The sequence below is a fragment of the Poecilia mexicana genome, unplaced genomic scaffold, assembly GCF_051168715.1.
Source record: "Poecilia mexicana isolate PSO_F unplaced genomic scaffold, ASM5116871v1 scaffold_14, whole genome shotgun sequence".
Lineage (NCBI taxonomy): Eukaryota > Metazoa > Chordata > Actinopteri > Cyprinodontiformes > Poeciliidae > Poecilia > Poecilia mexicana.
The window spans coordinates 19,667,094-19,685,229 of NW_028263383.1; the positions used below are offsets into that span (position 1 = coordinate 19,667,094).

The window sequence follows — 18,136 nt, forward strand, 5'->3', positions numbered from 1 at the left end:
TCAGCGAGCGTGTTGAGTAATACGGCGGAGGCATCAACAATTTATTTATAATCGCATCTTAACCTTCTGAGTCACAATCGAATCAACACAACAAGAGCCTACAGATTCCCACCGCTAGTTTCCTATTTACTTAGAAAAATCCAAGACAGCAGATCATTTGTTTATGAGTTAAAACTGTCAGAGGCTGCTCTTCTCCATCACCATAACTGTGTGCTAATATGGATACATACACTGTTTGAGATCCTATGTCTTGAAGAACACTCTCTGCCATTCACTCTGCAGCTGGTGACTTAAAAGGCAACAGGAAAATGAGAAACAATGAGACAATTTTTAGAAAAAAAACCCAAAAGTTTATTATTCAACTAATCAAGATAAACATTGATAGATTAGGCTACCTAATACATTTTAAGTTCAATACAGAACATATGCTGAGTTTTCATGACAAATGTGTGCAAAGATTTGATATCCCACTAGTGTAAAAAAAAAAACAAACAAAAAAAAAAAACAATTTCACAATGGCGATGTTTCCATCAAATAATGGGTGTGATTGTGATTAAAATCACACATGAATATCTTTGTTCAAGTCAATAAAACATACATCCTCCAACAACCTCCCGACACCCTCTTCATCTTCTCCACCTGTAGTAACATCTGGTTGTTGATCACATAACTCAAGTGTTTCCATTGGAGTTTAGCAGAGACTTAGGTTAATTTAACTGCTGATTAATGACTTTTTGGAAGAAACAAGAAAAACTAAACTGAGCTTTTATCTAGTTCATATTTCCCAATAAACAGTTTAAACCATCTTTAATTATATGTCTTTTCGTTTTGATTCCTGGTGCCATTAACTACCTTCATAAAACATTTTGTAAAATCTTAGTCAAAAGCAGGACAGTGAGGTGAGCTCTATTGACCTTGTTTAAAATGAATGGCACAGCATTGGTCTCGGTACGATAATCTGTGGTCCGATGTATTCAGGAGAACCTTTCCACTGCCAGCTCGACTCTCATTGGGTAGGCGGGTTTTAACTCAACCGCCTAACATGGCATCGTACTAAAGCAAGGATAAAGTGACTCACTGGTATGTCTCATGCTTGTTTCAAGCAGCGATGGTTTAATAAATAAACTGTATTGTGTAGCTCCACCCTGATCATACCATACCGCTCACCAACTTGTCTCCACGGCAGCAGCTCAAGAGGCTTTACACTTCTGCCTCAATCCTGACATTACTTTCACTGTATGCTCATCCATCCATGCACAGCGGGTTGCCTAAATGCTAAGAAAACTGTTCATCTCCCCCAGAAGAATTTTAAAAGATCCATACATTATTCCTGAAATTTATTTTTAATTTACACCAGCATTTCAGAGTCTAAACTTCAGTCTCTGAAGCCCCAAAATGTCCCCCTGCAACCCGCCGTGTGCAGTGGAAAACAGGCGCAGTGACAGCACTCGCTGCCGGGCCAACCCAAGCTGTGCGTTACCATTAGCTGAGATTTCGCTCACCCCAGCTGCCCCGGCAGAGCTTTGAATCTCACCACTATAACGTCTGCTTATGAAAATCAAATGATAATCCAGTGATGACCCAGTTTATTCAGCCCACTGCTGTGCAACACCAAAGACAGGTTGGACAGGACGCCCTCTGATGATGTCCAGGAAACCTAACATAGTGCACCCAAGCTGCTAATGGGGAGAAAATAAACGGTCTTAACTGAAGACAAGACTGCACATTTAAAACTAAATCTAATTGTCTAAACTTTTACTAGAAAAAATACTCAAATGTTTGTACCAATTTGGAATTTACTTGCCAAGAATCCTTTAAGAGTACAGTGCAGGTTGGGATTTGTAATGCATTTTGTCTTGGAAAAAGGTTCCTACGCAGTCCGGAAAATTACGGAGTTTGATTCAAGACTGGTTAGAAATACTGGCAGCTTTTTGGAGATCTCAGCTAAGGAGAGGTTCTACCTCGTCTCAAATAGATTCACAGGGAGATGGATTTTCAGAGTTTATAACACTCGGCTTTTAGCATTTTAAATGCTAAAAGCCGAGTAAAGTCTCAAATCCTCTCCGTTTTAAAACAGTTAAGCTTACAGCAACTCCTCACACACAAAAAATATGACGTCACCTCTCCTTTTGGCAGGAAGGCTAGAAAAAACAATTAAGGGCTTTTTTATATCAGCTGCTCTGCATTCACAGCTTTCTGAGGTTAACAGACAATTACCAGAGTGTCTGACAGCCACTGCAAGTAAATCTTACTGGACACAGACACACAGCAGACAGCTGGACCAGCAGCTAGCACAGCTTGTCAAATTGCTCAGGCTAGTTAGCATGACCTCCGATGACAGTGGATAAACTGCTTTCCTGCAACAGTAAGTTGCTTCTCCACCATTGGCACATTTAGCAGCAAGTACATGAGGATGATTGGGAGCGGTAAGACCCTCCTCCTGGCTCTGATTGGTTGATTTCGGTCAGGACGACTCAGCAGCAGTGCATTTCTTTAGACAATAGTAGAAGTTCAGAGACAAAATCAATCTTATCACAGACCATCTGTCTGATAGCAAACTGTTACGACATGCTGAGAGTTTTAATAAATAAGTGAAACATATTTTTTTATAAAAGTTACAAATGTCAGCTGTAAGTAACTTACATTTCAGCATTAAACGTTTCTCAACCCAAAGAGTTCTTCAACTCTTTGGGTTGAAGAACTCAATTAGAAAAGATTTACTGTGAAAAATGACTCGTGAACACACCATGGGGTTGGAGTCTAAAGCCGTGTGGATAGCAGTTTGCAGTTCGGAGAACAATGGCGGCAGTTTGTCAGATTGCAGAAGAGCAGAGCAGGCGGAGGTAGAATCGGGCCGCCTGCAGGCCTCTGCTGCAGTGAATGGGAGCTGCAGAAGGAAGTGTGAAGAGGCTATATCTAAAATCATTACTTAAGCTATAAAAATGGATTGAGTATAGGGCTCAGGAGTGCAATGGAATCTAAACAGAGCGAGGTTGCTGAAAGCAGGGTGAGATCATAGCTTGGAGCAGAGACACCAAATAAATCTGATTACTGAGGTGTGCATGCACAGCTCTGCGTAAGGATAGCTGGAGCACCATCCAACACAGATTAATCTTTGTTGCAAAGGGAACTAAGTGGGGCTGAAATGGATTTCCACCAAAGTGCAAAGAGTATACAGTCGATATGTGCATCCTGCTAATTCAGGCCATTCTGCACACTGGTGGTAACCGTCCATTATTATCCTGTTGTGTCAGATAAAGCACAATGAAAAAAACAAAAACAAAAAAAAACTTAAAAAGTAATTTTCTTGACCCACAAATCATGTTGATGAGTCAGGTAAAGCAGAGTAGCGGTCTTCCAGATGACTTATCGGCCCCCTGAAGTGCAATTCCTCCAAGCAGCCGGCTCAGCAGTTAAAACATTCCAACATTTAAGCACGTTTCCCACCGGAGCCGGTGGTAATAAATCAGTCTACTCAGACGCTACAAGAAGACAGAGCAAACGGAACGGTGTGAGCAGGTCATGCTTATTGATGACTGACTAAACCCCGTCATGGAATAAACTCCTAAAACTCAGGAGCGCAGGTTTGCGTGGAACAGATAACGTCATAAACTGAAAAACATCAACGCTGGGCCCGTTTTCATAGACCATAACAGTGCCTAATGAGTGCTGGGTTTTGTGCCGCTTTGTCCGCAGTGGAGCTTTAAGAAGCTTTCAACAATGACCACGAGGCACAAAGACCGAGCTCTGGCCAAGCTTTTGTTTTCCCGCACCGAGAGCAGAATGACTAATAGTTACATCACTCCCAGGCCTCTGGATGAACATGTGACATGGGGTTCGACATGACAGAACGAGGCTCTCGCCTTCTCAAGAGACAAAATCTCATCAATAACTCCAGGTATTAATATCTAGAGTTACAAAAACAGATTCTCTTTATCGACTCTTGTCTTTTTTCTGAAGGCTGAAAGCTGTTTGCTATGAAAAGGTATTAAAAATAATGAATAGCGTCCCACTAGGGGAAGCTCTTGCACAAATGCAGATGATGGCTGAAGATGTATAAAACGGACTTCATGTTACAAATCAGAAGGTAGAAGACATGTTAGCTGTACACTAAAAGGAGAGTTGGGGGGTTATGGGTGCCAATCTTCATTACATGGATGGCTGCTTCCATACACGCAACCTGCTGCTCTGGCTGGCCGACCCGTTCTGACTGCTGCACTGCGGTCAACATCACAGCTGTTAACTCCGTCATGATTATCGTTTCCTATCGGATCGAATTCCAACCCCTTTGTTCTCGCACATTAAAGATTTAATATCCCAGCCAATTATTTTCTTGGAGTCACATGAGGATGTTCAAAAGTGTCAAAATATCTCCCTCTGATGACGCAGGGGTCTTTATTTACAGCTTTGTTCATTTTTTTAGAGAGTCAGGCACTGGCAGTACAGTGTCCCTCTTAAGATCGGCTGTGAAACATTAAATAATACAAAGGTAATGAATAAAGATACCATAAATAGTTGTATATTTTTCGGCAGACCCGTTCCAAGTCATTTACTCGTGATCTGACAGTTGATTGGATATCAGTAAGTGATAGCCAATTTCCCTTGATAAGCTAGTCAGATAAGTCCCTGTTCAATAAATCCATCAGACTCGGTAAACACATCGACTCAACAAAGTCCATAAATAATGATTTAAAAATAGGTACATAGGCATGAATGCATAAATGGGGAAAGTTTTTTATCTGCTTTATTTTCTATTGAATTTAAACAGGATTTAGCTCCATAAAGGAACATACCCTATCCTTTTGTTGCAGTTAACTTCATTAATGGAGTTAAAAGAAATTTTAAGCAAATTTGTTGGTATATATTGTAGCTCTTAAGATAATTGGAATTGGCTGGTCAGACCTGGAAAAAAATCAGTCATCAGTACCAGCCAGAAAAAGACTGATGGGTTGGACTTTAATGATCAGAACTGATTTCATTTCAGAAAATGTGAACGTACAGTATTTCATGTTTCTTATAAAAATGAGGATGCAAAGCAAAATTCTCGCAATATTCTCATTTGTGGACAAGTCAGGACTGCAGGCTGGCTTGGCAGAGCAAACAGTGGATGACGGGACCAGTTTACATGGCAGCGTCCATTAGTAATAAAATGTTTGAAAGCTTTGAGCTCCGTGTGCCATCGGCAACAGGACGGGGAAAATGTCCGGCTGAAGATTTGCTGCGTGGAAGAGCAGAGCCCACTGGCATGGAGAGACATTACTGAAGTCAATAAAGTTATTGTGAGGAGGTCTATCAGCAGGTTTAATCCAGTCCCAGGCCTGGAAGAGTGACAGGAAGCTGAAGAGATTGGCCAGAGTGCTTTCACTGCTCCAGGTCGAAGGAACAAGAGCAGGGATTCCTACGGCGCTCTAAAGGACACGTTTGTGAATAATATTCTTAGAATCTTAGAGAAGAAAAAATTTCCAGTGAGAAAATTACTGTTGTGTATAGTGCTTCTGCTAAACACGTTAATTTTGCAGTAATAAATGATTTAGATATTACAGCATGAAAAATTTGAACGCAATTAATCTCATTTGGATTATTGCTTACATCCAAATGTTCCAGCCTGAACTTTTGTGGTACGCCCGTGAATCTGACGCACACGCAACACAGAGCTGCTTGTTAAGAGAAGCTGCACAAAGCTGCTTCTCAAAAAAAATGATCTGATAGGACGCTGGAAAAGACTGTTGCTGTGTTCAAGTAAAGCTAAATGGAGTTAGCCTATCAGGAAAGCTATTCAAGCCTAAAATAGCATCTCAATGCTGAACATGACGCAGCAGCACCGACGTTCAATGTGGATTGAACGCTAACTAATATTAGCGTTCAATCCACATTTTTAAAGAAGGATTCTTCAAAGAACTCCATGAATGATTATTGGTTCAATTCATTTTCATAAAGAAGCTAGGAGACGTTAACTAGGTCTCTGACATGCTGCTAGAATAAGCTGCAGCATCAATGTTCTGTCGGTCTATAAGCATTTACAATTGCACAATACAAAACACATGTGCACCAACAGTGAGAGTGCACTTTACCTCCAACCACATGTGAAATAACATGTTTGCAACTCAATAAGGTGGCCACACTGGGAGTGGGAGCGGGCCCTGCTAAGATGACAGGACTGCAGTCTGCAATTTACTCCAGGAGTGCAGCTGCAGGTAAACGCAAAAATTACACTGGAGAAAACCAGCTCCAATCAGCTCAAGATTTCACAATTACTGCTGCAGCAGGAGAAAAGATTATACGACAGGAGGAATAAAAAAAAAGAAAAAAAAAAAAAACAAGAGCTGAAAGCAGTAGATCGGGTAAGGAGGGAATACCACAAAATGCTACACTGGTTAGCGTTTAGAAGAAAAACCTGCAAAAGCATTCACAACTCTGAACCTTTCCACATTAGTTCATGTTACAACCACAGGCGTTTTCTGTTATAGTGGGATTTTATGACAGAACTGTATTCTGAGCTACATGCAATCATCCTGTATTGCAGAAACAAGAAAACAAGACCAGCAGCTGGAACTGCAGTACGAGGAGGTTTTACCACGTATCGATTCAAAGACAAACCTCAGAGTTCCTCAGATTTGGATTTTGAAAAATCTGCAACAATCCATCAATTATTCAGATGATTAATTGGAGAAACAAATTGGAACATATTGTAGATTTTTCACGTAACCACTTAAGCCTTTTTGTACATTAGAAATATGTTAAGAGGGAAATAAACAAATAATTCAGCTCAATTTTTTAAGCGAGAAAAAGATTTTATTGCCAAAAATACAATGACATAGTGTACACTTGGACATGTGAAGATTAATTTTTGTATTAGCCAATTAATAATTGGAAAGCAAAAGGTACTTAAGGCATTTTTTACACAATTTGAGCTGACAAAGTTAAAACTCTTACCTGAGTAGTTGTGGGTAGAGCAATTTACAGACGATGCTTCTTTTTTTTTTTTTCTTAAATGCTAAATATATAATTTTTTGTTGAGTTTTGGCTTAATTACTATTCTGAGGGTGTTGTTTTTCTGCAAATATCCTTTTTTTAAAGTCTGTATACTCCAGTAATTACTAATTTAGTAAATTTGATTCATCGCGTCACCCCATCTGTCTTGTTCCTTCCACAGTTATGAGCCGTTTTCTACTAGAATTTGAACAACATTAATATTTTTGGTTTTAATCTGAAACCAAATGTGGAAAAGTTGAATACTTTTGAAGCCACTTTAACTGCAACCAAAACAAAGTTCTAAGTTGAATGTAAAAAGAGCTTTCCATGGAAGCATTGCTCTGACTCATAGCTCGTCTGATTAGTTATTTTTTCAGACAGAAAAAAAAAAATCTTCCAACAAAGGGGCCAAAACCCAAAGCTGAGGTAAAGTCTAAACTCCATCCAGGACAGATCTCACATCAAGTCTGAAATTCTTGACTCAGAGTGAAAATACTAATGTGGATTTTACAGCTGAAAAGTATGTCCAAAGTCCACTCTGGCCTTTTCTGATGATTTATTTTCTTTTAGTCGTTCAGCTTTGACGGCTGGCGGGAGAAACTGAACCCTGAAGAAACAAACTTCACCACTGCGTCATGTAGGCTAATCAGCAGCCATGCTTTTATCCAGCAGAGGAGTTGGGCTGTTCGTGTCATGTCATCGCTCCAAAAACACACGGCTTCAGTTATCAGGCATTTAACCAAGCTAATGTGTTTGATTGTAGAAATATTAAATATGAAACACAGAAAGTAACCAACATGACAGTGTTTAATCTCTTTCTACAGACTCGAGTTTCCGTTGGCTCATCAGGGAGGCAAGATGACAACGTGGTAAAGCAAAGACGCACAGATACATGACAGCAGTTTTGCACCGAGGAGTGTGAAGGCGACCAATCAGCAGCCAGCAGCCACAGCTGGGACACTAACAGGAACACCTAGTTACAGTCTGCAGCTCCAACATCTTCTCTATGTGTGCAGTTAGGAGACAAAGCAATGAATAACCTGCAGCCACTTTCCTCTCCTGCTTTACAGCAATTAATCCAGCCCACTGCTGACCCCTACTGGTGCATTAAAGTAATGACAGCAGGAAACGGTATGAACCTCAGTGGTGTGATTAGTCAGTATGTAGCTGATAGAGTCGGAGAAAAAGAAAACACTTTCACACTCAGAGGAGCAGCGTTGGGACAGAGAAATAGGGCAGGCTCTCAATTTCCGTCACAATTTCTCTTTTATTTTTGCTTTCTCTGTCAGAGCAGGAAAAAGAAACAATCCCAGGATGCATTTTGTTAAGGCTGGAGAACGACAGCTAATTTTATAAGAATAAGCTGTTCCATTTTTACCCCCTGAATGCTAACATGGAATTAGTCGACAACGGATGTTATTCTATTCTGTCCTATTTTACATGCAGCGTTCCAAATGCACCACGGATGTCCTCTTACGGCACTAAATATGACAGGAGAGCTTGAGCACAAACAGTGGAAAACAGGAAAATAAAACGGGATAATAGCCCATAATACACAAGGAAACATTAAAAGCTGAAGAATGATCTAAACTTAACAGATGAAAGTATTTGTTGGAAGAACCAAGGCCAGGAACAAAGCAGATACCACCAGACACAATCTTATTCATGTCCAGGTTACAAGAAACACTTAAACCCTTTCGAGTCACTTCCAATTTAGGAAGCAAATGCATCCGAGATGAAAGTCAGTCTACAGCAGACGGAAACGTGACAGAACCGGCATGACCCACTGTTCGTCCGTAAGGACGAATGCTATCAGAAGAGTCACTAGCATGGTGAAGAAGATCCAGTGGAAGTGTCAGGACTGTACCTGGATTGTTCCAAAATCAACGTTTTCATAGTGGAAGTGGGCACACTCGGCCAGTTTTGGGAAGTGTCCCTTGGTGAAGGAAAGTCTGGAAACACAACAGAAACACGGATTGTTTAGATACAGAACGGCCAAAGTAACAAGGGATGAGGTGTTCCTCAAGGCTCTGTACCAGGAGGACTAGTTAGTGTTAACTAACTAGTTAAGTCAGTGTTACTGGTGCAGCTTTACGTCTCTCTGCTGATGACAAAAATGTACTGTCATTTAAACACAGCAGCCATTTTTTCAACTTTAAACTGGCAGATACCTCTGGAAGAAATTTGGACATTATAGCTTGGAAAACTACAAACAAGATGATTGATTTTATCTTTAAATAGCTTGGTAGAACTCAACTTTTCTTTGAGATCTGTTAAAACACTCAAATTAAAACACTGGTTCTTTTATAGAAATGAGTAATGCTCTTAAATTTATTGTGAAAAAGCAATGTAAGAAATTAGTTCTTTCCAGGTGGTGGACAAAGGTACAATGGAGCACACATCAAGCAAAAATATATAACCTGTGTGGGTGTGTGTGGGTGTGTGTGGGTGTGTGTGATTACTCACTTCTTGACATTTTTGACCTTCATGCTGGCCGTACTGCTGCTGCTGGAGCGCATGAGGGGCTCCGCCCTTAGCTCAGGAATCTCCGCACTTCGTGCCTGAAGAAGAAAATAAAAAAGTTCAAACTATCAGAAGCACAAATATTAGTGATACGTGTGCATAAACATTCATCTGGTACAGACATACTACATCTATGAGGCGCTGTCAACACTTTTCTAGTGAATTGTGCGCAAGTTGCAGATTCAGATCAAATGAGATTATTGAAACAATGATTTGGTGGGGGAGTGTGCTGGTACGGATCACCCGCTACCTCCATGAGTACGCTCAGTTAACAGAGGAGGTCAAGAGGTCAGTTGTAGATGCGGTGGAAGTTACTTCTGTAAACACAGCAGAAATACATCCCATGATCTTGTGTCAAAGCTGCTTGAATAAGCAATTATGTCATCTGACTGAGGAAGAACAAAGTTGTTTTTTGGTGGTTTTGTTGCAGAAATTGTTGTTTCTGTGTTTAGTGAAGTACATCCAGAAAAAAAACGTGGAAGTTTTAGAGTGTAAAAGTATTTATAACCCCAAAACAACACTAGGTGTTTAGCATTAAGTGTCTATTAATAAAAATGTTTTCAGTGCAACAACTTTACATAACTGTTTTAGAAATAAAACATGAAAATTGTAGTGTACTTTGTGGAGCCATCTCTCTCCTCCTCTCTGCCTGCTTTGCACATTTTAAAGGTTTAGAGGCTAAAAGGTTCCTTTTTGTCTTCTCCAGGCAAAACACCTTTTCCGCATAAAGCAAACTGAAATCAGACTGAATTATTGTTTTTTGGTCTATGACATAAAAATATGTTTGAAACTGTTTGTAGTTTTCGGATCATAACATGAAAACAAGTGAAAAAGCTTAAGGATTATTAAATATTTTGCAAAGTGGTGTATTGATCTTTATTTTATTCTTTTACAAAGACGTTCTTTAAGACAGAAAAAGTTCAAGCAATGGATGTGATGTTCAGACTCAAATCTACTTTATTCATCTTTAATCTTTATTTAACCAGGCTAAAACTCCTCGAGATCAAATATTTATTTTATCCTCTTTAAGATCCCTTATTGATCCCAAAGGGAAATTAAATTAATTAAATGTTAGCCGGTCTTTTAACTGTTGTCCTCATGTGTATTTATACTGCCATCCCGCTATTTGAAATGTAAAACAAGCCGCATATGAGGACGCTGAAGCAAATTTATCTGCCAGTTAGTCCAAAAAACAGATCCATCAACCATGGCTAATCAGAATGTATGATATAAAGAAAAGACAGACATCGACTACTGCATGATATTAATATTCTGCCCAATTCAACCTAACTTACTTCCAATCAGATTCACACTTAGCTGTATCGGGTGTAATCCGTGCAACTTATGCAGCAGATTCTCATAACTTTGTGTTGTAAATACATAGTCAAGAAATATCAGCAGATTTTTATCGTTTAAGTGATTGATTTTTAGTTGCTGATTGCCAGACGAAAATAAAACTACAGGAAACACAAATAAAAACAGAAGAAGTCATTCTCTGTTTTGGTTTGTTTTTGAAAAACAGACTGAAAACTGAGCCCTGGATGTTATGTGAGCTCTTAAGAAAGCAGAGATTGTTATTTGGGAAAGTTTCTTGTAAGCAGCTTGTGACCCGGCAGCCAGACGGCGTGACAGTGAAGGTGGTATGCAGATGAAGTCAGCTGGAACTTTCTGCACCTCCTCTACCCAAGGTCTTCACAGCATGAAGCTGACAGAGCCAACAGGCTGTTTTAAGCACTGCAGCATTGGGTTCTGTGGCACAGTGCTACCTCACTTACATCTTGAATACCCAACCCTCAGCAGACAGCCTTTCTGTCCACACACAGCATTACGCTGAAGACCTTCAGTGGACAACCAGGTCCCTTAAAGGACAATGGAGATCAGTGGAATCAGGCTTTTGTCAAACAAACCAACTGTTGAAATTATCCCGGCCTGCTGTTCGAGAATCGGTCCTGACGTCCTCCTCCATGGTGTTTCTCATGTCCGTTCAAGGTGTTAACTAAGGTGAGTTAATTGTAACATTTATCTGAAACCTCTTCTCAGTTCACTCATTAGTTTCTCTTTCTTGACTATATTAGATGGTACAGAATAACACCCAACGCCTGGCATGGCAGCAGTAATAAGAATGACCTAAAAAGGTCAGAACAATCTTTAGCAATAAGCTAAGCCCATGTATAAAACTAATACATTTCCCATTTCATCAAAATATAATCTATATATACTGGCCGACAATTATTGTCTCTTTGCGATATGAATATTGTACACACTGATATTGCGATGACACGTCATACTGACCATGAGGGTACTGCTGATTTTTACATCTATTAGATCTAATACAGTAACTGCTGCAGTTCAGTGACATGATGAAACAACACATGCAGTATCGTTTCTCCAAGTACTTCATTTTTCTGTAAATTTATGGATTTACTTAATTTAAGAATTTTGTTCATCTTGTTAATCAGCTCATGCTCGACACTCTTTTATATTAAACTTGCACTATTGTGTAAAATTGACTTTTTTTTTAGCTTAACGTCATGTTATGTTATTTCCTCATCAGAGTGTTGTCATGTTTGAGAAATCCTTTAATCTCCCGTGGCAACCGTTCAGCTGTGCAAAACGCCTGGGTGGACCGAGCGCCGCCTTCAAGACAAAGATCCTCCTCGGAGCTGCAGCTTCTAAACTCCCAGCTCACAAAGCACCCTGCCCTCCTCCTTCCCCACTCAGCTCCTTCAGACTAGCAAGAAGTAATTAGCAGACAACTGGTGGAACTGATGTTGTGATGACTTCCTGAAGGTAGAGTTTCAGAAAGACCAGCAGTTCTTAAAGAAACAGAGGCCCAATTTCAAGACATTAAATTATGTAGTCAAATTTCTTTTAAATTATGGTTGATGCATAGTATTTTTATAATAACTGAACGCAGTACTTGATTGTTTAATGTGCCTGGAAAATACACAATACTTTCTAGTGAGTCATTATGATCTAGTTTTGGGTTTCTGATCAATCATCTGTGCGAGTTGTGCCAGTCTGAGTTTTGAACTACTCCCTCTTTGATAATAAAAAAAAACAAGAAGCAAGAGTTCGAATTTACATCTTGCCTGAAAAGTTTCAGCATCCACCACCATCAGGGAGCTCAGATCAAAGTACCACATCCTGTGCCATGTTTGGTGTAAAGCTCTGAACCATTAGCCCACTGGGCTTTGGGAGCATTTTGCTCCATTTCTCTGCTCCCCGGTGCAACAGGGCGTTGGTGTAACGGCTTACACTAAGTTGCTTAATATCTATCACCTCCTGGAGCCACTGGAGACATCCAGAATTTAATCTCAGCCCAGTTCATAGCCGCTCTGCTCTCAAATGTCGACCAGAGATGAGCCAACATGAAGAATTAAAAGCCCCGCCTCTCTGATCAATATTCATCAGCTTGGTGATGAATATTGATGAATAAGGCTGGTGTCGGTCTCTCTGTCTGTTGCCGGATCGAAGCGAACACTTGCAAGAAAGCTCTTACCACGCGCCAACCACGGGTGGCTCAGCGTGTTACCATGGAGACGGCCTCATTTTCACTGTGCTGTTGATGCGAGATGCAAGGCCCGCAGTAAAACCAGGGGAGGAAAGGAAATAATGAATGATGCCGCGTGCTGAATGGAACCAGCACCGGAGTTGGGCTGAAGTGAACAGACGACAGGACAGGAAGACGGCAGAGAGTCTGAAGTGGTTCGGTTGATCAGAAACCTGAGGCGCCGTTCTCGGAGGAGTGGAAGTTAAAACTCGTCGGCCTGCTGCTTTATAAACAGAAGCTGAGGAGGGAGCCAGAGTCAGAACTGGGAAACACGGCCAGACGATGGAAGAGATTCACTTTGGGTGAATATAGAAAAACTATTATTCCCAGTGAACTGGACTGAGCTGAATAAACAATGGGTTTGAAATAATAGACTTTTTAATGACTACAATATCTCACCAACAAACTCCAAACTGCTGAAACTTTCCCCCATTTTCTACTAATTGAGATTTTACTCGACAGACCAAAGCAAATTGGTGCATAATTATGACGTGCAAATTAAACGAGACTTGATTTGTGGTTCACACATATGTGCGGCACATTTGTCCCTCTTTATTCTGACACTCCAAATTAAAATCCAGAACAACCACAGGCACCTAGCAAGTAATTATAGTCCAGCTGTGTGCCATTTAACCTGAGAACAAATCCAGCTGTTCTGTGAAGCCTCAGGGGTTTGTTAGAGAACATCGATGTCGAACTGATGCATTTTTAAAAAGACTGAAATAACAGAGTTTTATTCATGTTCTAGAACTGAGCTTGGGTTTCTTTCCAGTAGTAGGTAGTGCATTCTCAGCACTGAAGCTTCAATGTTCACATGTGTTTTATGGCTTTTTATGTTTTTGTTTTTATGAAGTAAAGCATGTCTGACTGATTAACAGAGCTGTTTGAGTCTCACCATGGCACTGATGGTCTCCTCCCAGTCGGGTCTCTCTCTGGGATGGATGTGCGCGAGTTCAGGCACGATGTTATCGTCCTCTATGTGGCGTCCTGGCCTCAGGCTCCTACAGCCAACACACACAGTACCACATGGTCAATTATACTGGACAACACACAGAGCGGAAAGGTAGGTCAGACTGATAACTGTATATTTGTCGCCTAGATGAAACGTCTTCATTTCATTCCGGTGTTGAAACTTGGATTAAAATCCAAACAAGATTAAAATGAAATTAAAAATTTCTCTTTCATTTCTCCCCCCTTTTTAGTGATTTGTCATCAGTCTGATTTAAACAGAACCATAGCATCCACTGCTTCGACAGTGTTTACCATCGGTTGCAAAAATGTTTTGAGCCGTCTTTAATATAAATGTGAAATTCCAGCACTTAATCCCTGAAAGTATGTTGAGGAATAATTTTAAGCTGCCATGTAGGAGCTGGTCGGGTTATTTTCCATCTATACTTTCTTTGTCCCCGTTTGAAAAAGAACACCAACATAAATAAAGCCTCCTCTGCCCTAATATCCTGCTCATATAACTGTAAATGAGTCATGTTTAGCCTTTAAAGGGATCCACGACTTGTTGTAACAATAGACTTTATGTGAGAAACATTTATTTCAGATGTAAAAACAAATCAGTAAAAAGACTGTCGGCTGTTTAGTCTTTATAAACTCAAATGAAATATTGTCACACCGTCATTGCCATGTGTACGCTGCAGTATCCTGCGTAGATGAAGCATGTGAGGTGCTAGCTAAGGCAACTTAGAGCTACTTTAGCAAATTGAAAGATGAGCCCCTTCACTTTAAAACGCACCATGTTGAAAAAGAAGGCAATGCAAAAGCAAGAAGGGGAAACCAAACGGATGAAGAGGAGAGAGTCGGCTGAAAAGGCTGGAAATGCTAACTGGAAAGGAGAGCAAAGAGCTCCAGTTTCTAACTCAAGCTGCTTACTGTAAGCATCGGGATCAAAACATTTTCCCAAATATATTGTGTTACAAAGATTTAAAGATGCTTAATTTTCACTAAACATTCATTCATTAGAAATAGAAATATGTTCTGATTTGGTTCCTGCGAATGGCGTTAGCTCCTGCTAATCTAGTAAGCAGAAAGCCACAAGCTGACCCCGTTTGTTCATGAAAACTTTGAGGCAGTTTGCCCCAATGTAGACGTTTTGTAGGTGGTAATATAGTTAATAGAAAAATCACAACAGTTTTAGGCCAACATATTCAAGTAGTTGTGTATCTCTTTAAATAAAAAACATCAAAAATACCAAGGAGCTTTAAGGACCACCTAGCAGGAGAACCGGCTTCAACAACTTACTCAGCCTCTCTGCTCAGAGCTGCACTGCAGGCCCACAATTCAACACTCCCTGATGAAGAGGCATGTCAGCAAACAGGAAGTGCTCCTTCAGCCCCTGCAGCACATAGTTTCACAGCAAGGCTCAAAAATCTTGTTTCCATCCCCCTTTTCTCGTCTTTCTACAGTCATTGAGGCCAAACATGAGGGAAATGTGACAGAATTTCTCCAAGAGCCTCTCGTGCTACAGTCTCTAGTTCAAACTGGTCCTCTATCCCACTATGTCGGTAAACAACCAGCAAAATCACACATTTAAAATGGTGAGAAGTTTTAGTCCCGACTGCACATTTCCATTTGCCTCAATTTTGGTCAATAACAAGAACAACGGCTCAATTTTTGCTCTGAAATGAAAGACATGAATCTCTCCCAGCATTTCTGTTCAACCACTGCTCCTCACCACTGGAGCCACTGCATGTCTGACTGAAAATATGCTGGAGGGGGTAATCATTTCATTTCATTTCATTATATCATCAACCAGTGGGAAAGCTAGCCAGTGAAACACTAAGACAATTCGCCTCTTTCAGTGACCTAATGTAGAAAGCGCTTGGAGTTTGAAAAGGATCTCCAACTGAGAGGCAGCTTGCTCTTTCTAACGTTTAAAGACGTAGACGTCCGTCTGCTGGGAGGAGTTCTACGAGGGATGTCTTTCTGGCTCAATCTCGAACTGATCCAACACTTTCCCATCATCTTAAAGTCAAGCTGGGAGAGAGAGCAGCTGCTGTAAACAAAACAACACTAAGAAGAAAGACAGCTTATTCAAAAAAGCTAAATCTTGTCTGACATATGTCTGGTCACTGGTCAGGTTGTTACACATCTGTTCTAACCTGGGCAATAAAACAATAATATCAACTGTGATAGACATGTGATCTGTCAAAAGAAAATATGACTTAACATTTTTATAACTTCACAGAACTTTGATCCAGAACCGCATGGCATTCTGGGGGATGTAGACAGAGGAAAGATGGAGCTGAGAAAGGCTGGTGGCATCAACTAACTCACTCACTCTTCAGTTATCAATGGCTGAAGATAAATGAAGTTCTCCTCACTAGTTTGGCAGTATTTTGGATGTTTAAAACGGAAATTAATAAATAATTTAATTTGATAGATGGATATGAAATGCTTATACCATTATACATTTTTGATTAATCTTTTTTCTTGGAATCATACCGTTAGTCAGCCAGCCAGCCATATTATATAAAAATCAGGGCCTATTTTTATGTTCACAGCTTCAAGAAACAATTATTGATAAAAAAAATAAATCAATAAAGGTCTGGGTTTTCACCAACAATCAAGCATTTGTGATGTTTTACAATGACGTTCACAGTAGACTAGTGAAGGTACAACCCTATTCAACTGGCAGCAGGCTGCAGCTCCCTCTGTGTGTGTGTGTGTGAGTGTGTGTGTGTGTGTGTGTGTGTGTGTGTGTGTGTGTGTGTGTGTGTATTCAGCTGCAGCTCTTTTTCAAAAAGCAAACAGCTGTCTGTGTGGGAAAGACAAAAAAGCAGTGAATGTTGCTGAGAGCACTAGGCGCTAAATTCATAAAGCAGGAGGGAAATTTTTCTGGAAGTTATGTTCACACATACAGTCAACTAGACCTACTTTAAAACAAATGATGTAAAGATTTGTGATTTTTTTCCCAATTTTATTTCGTTTATATAGCTGCAGTTTACAACAAATATCACCTAAAGGCACTTAACAAATGTGCAATAAATGACATCTGTCATTTATCCTTGTTATTAACAATACAGTAAATTTCAGACATTTTTGGTTTATTTCAATCATTTACAGTTTAAAACAAACATGTCACTTATTGACATAACAGTTTTGAATGAAAAAGAGTAATATGAAGGAAAAAAGAAAAATCAAGGTCAAAGTTCAGTTCATCAGTAATCCCTGATACTGAACATACATCCAGCGACAGTGGAGAGAAAAACTCCCCTTTAACAGGAATACTGAAAAAAATACAATACCATTGTAATTAAGACAACCAACCATATTGACCCTGAAACATAGAGTTATTCATGAAGGTGAAAGAAAAGGAACAAAACAAAAGTGATGTGTTTGAGGGAGAGACTAGAACTGCAATGCGGGGAATGTGCTCGATCTAAAGACGATCCCACAGTCTCTCTGCTTTGGCGGACTGTCGACACATTCTATGATCTAATATATCAACCAGCTCTACATAGATAGTTGCATAAACAAAAATCAATTCGAAAAGAAGTCTAACAATACCAAAAGGGCTAAATAAGCCTAAATATAAACTCCTCAAAAAGTTAGAGATATTCAGCTTTGGGGTGAAATTTCAAGACGACCCTAAAATGCACCATAACTTTTCCATGTGAACTTAGAGATGCGAGTCGTTCAACATCTAGCCTGAAATTGGAAAAGCTTGCAGTTTCCAGAGCAATGTCCTGATGCACTAAATCTGATATCATCATGTATGTCACTAGTAAATGTTGAGCAAATCAGAGGAATCTCAGTAACATTTGACTGCTGGTGTGAAAAAAGTTTCAGTTTTTATCACATTATACAAGATTCAAGGCGTCATGTAATCATATCTTCATCTACATCTGCATAGGAAGAAGTCAGAAGCGGCTCAGGATGAAATCTGGTTTGTCAATGACAAATATGATAAGGGATCCCGTGAGGAACACGAGCCCAGTAGAGTCGGAGCAACAAGTGTGCCAGCTTGGATGGATGGATGGATGTGATCACTGCTTATATCCACAACTCTTTGGAGCAGAGCATGTTTTCTGAGCCTTAACGGAAAACACGTGGATACAAGCCACTTTCAGAACTGCC

The 18,136-nt window shown here is 40.0% G+C and overlaps 1 protein-coding gene across 3 annotated transcripts in view; it reads right to left on the reverse strand.

Moving 5' to 3' along the window:
* Nucleotides 1-18,136, reverse strand: part of arhgap32b (Rho GTPase activating protein 32b) — a 91,017-nt gene that overhangs the window by 38,624 nt on the left and 34,257 nt on the right. For all 3 annotated transcript variants that reach the window (XM_088012326.1, XM_088012327.1, XM_088012325.1), the window contains exons 3-5: nt 13,944-14,049; nt 9,439-9,533; nt 8,840-8,924 (exon numbers count right to left, since the gene is read on the reverse strand). In XM_088012326.1, the coding sequence (XP_087868452.1) occupies nt 8,840-8,924; nt 9,439-9,533; nt 13,944-14,049 (286 nt within the window). The remainder of the gene's footprint in view (nt 1-8,839; nt 8,925-9,438; nt 9,534-13,943; nt 14,050-18,136) is intronic.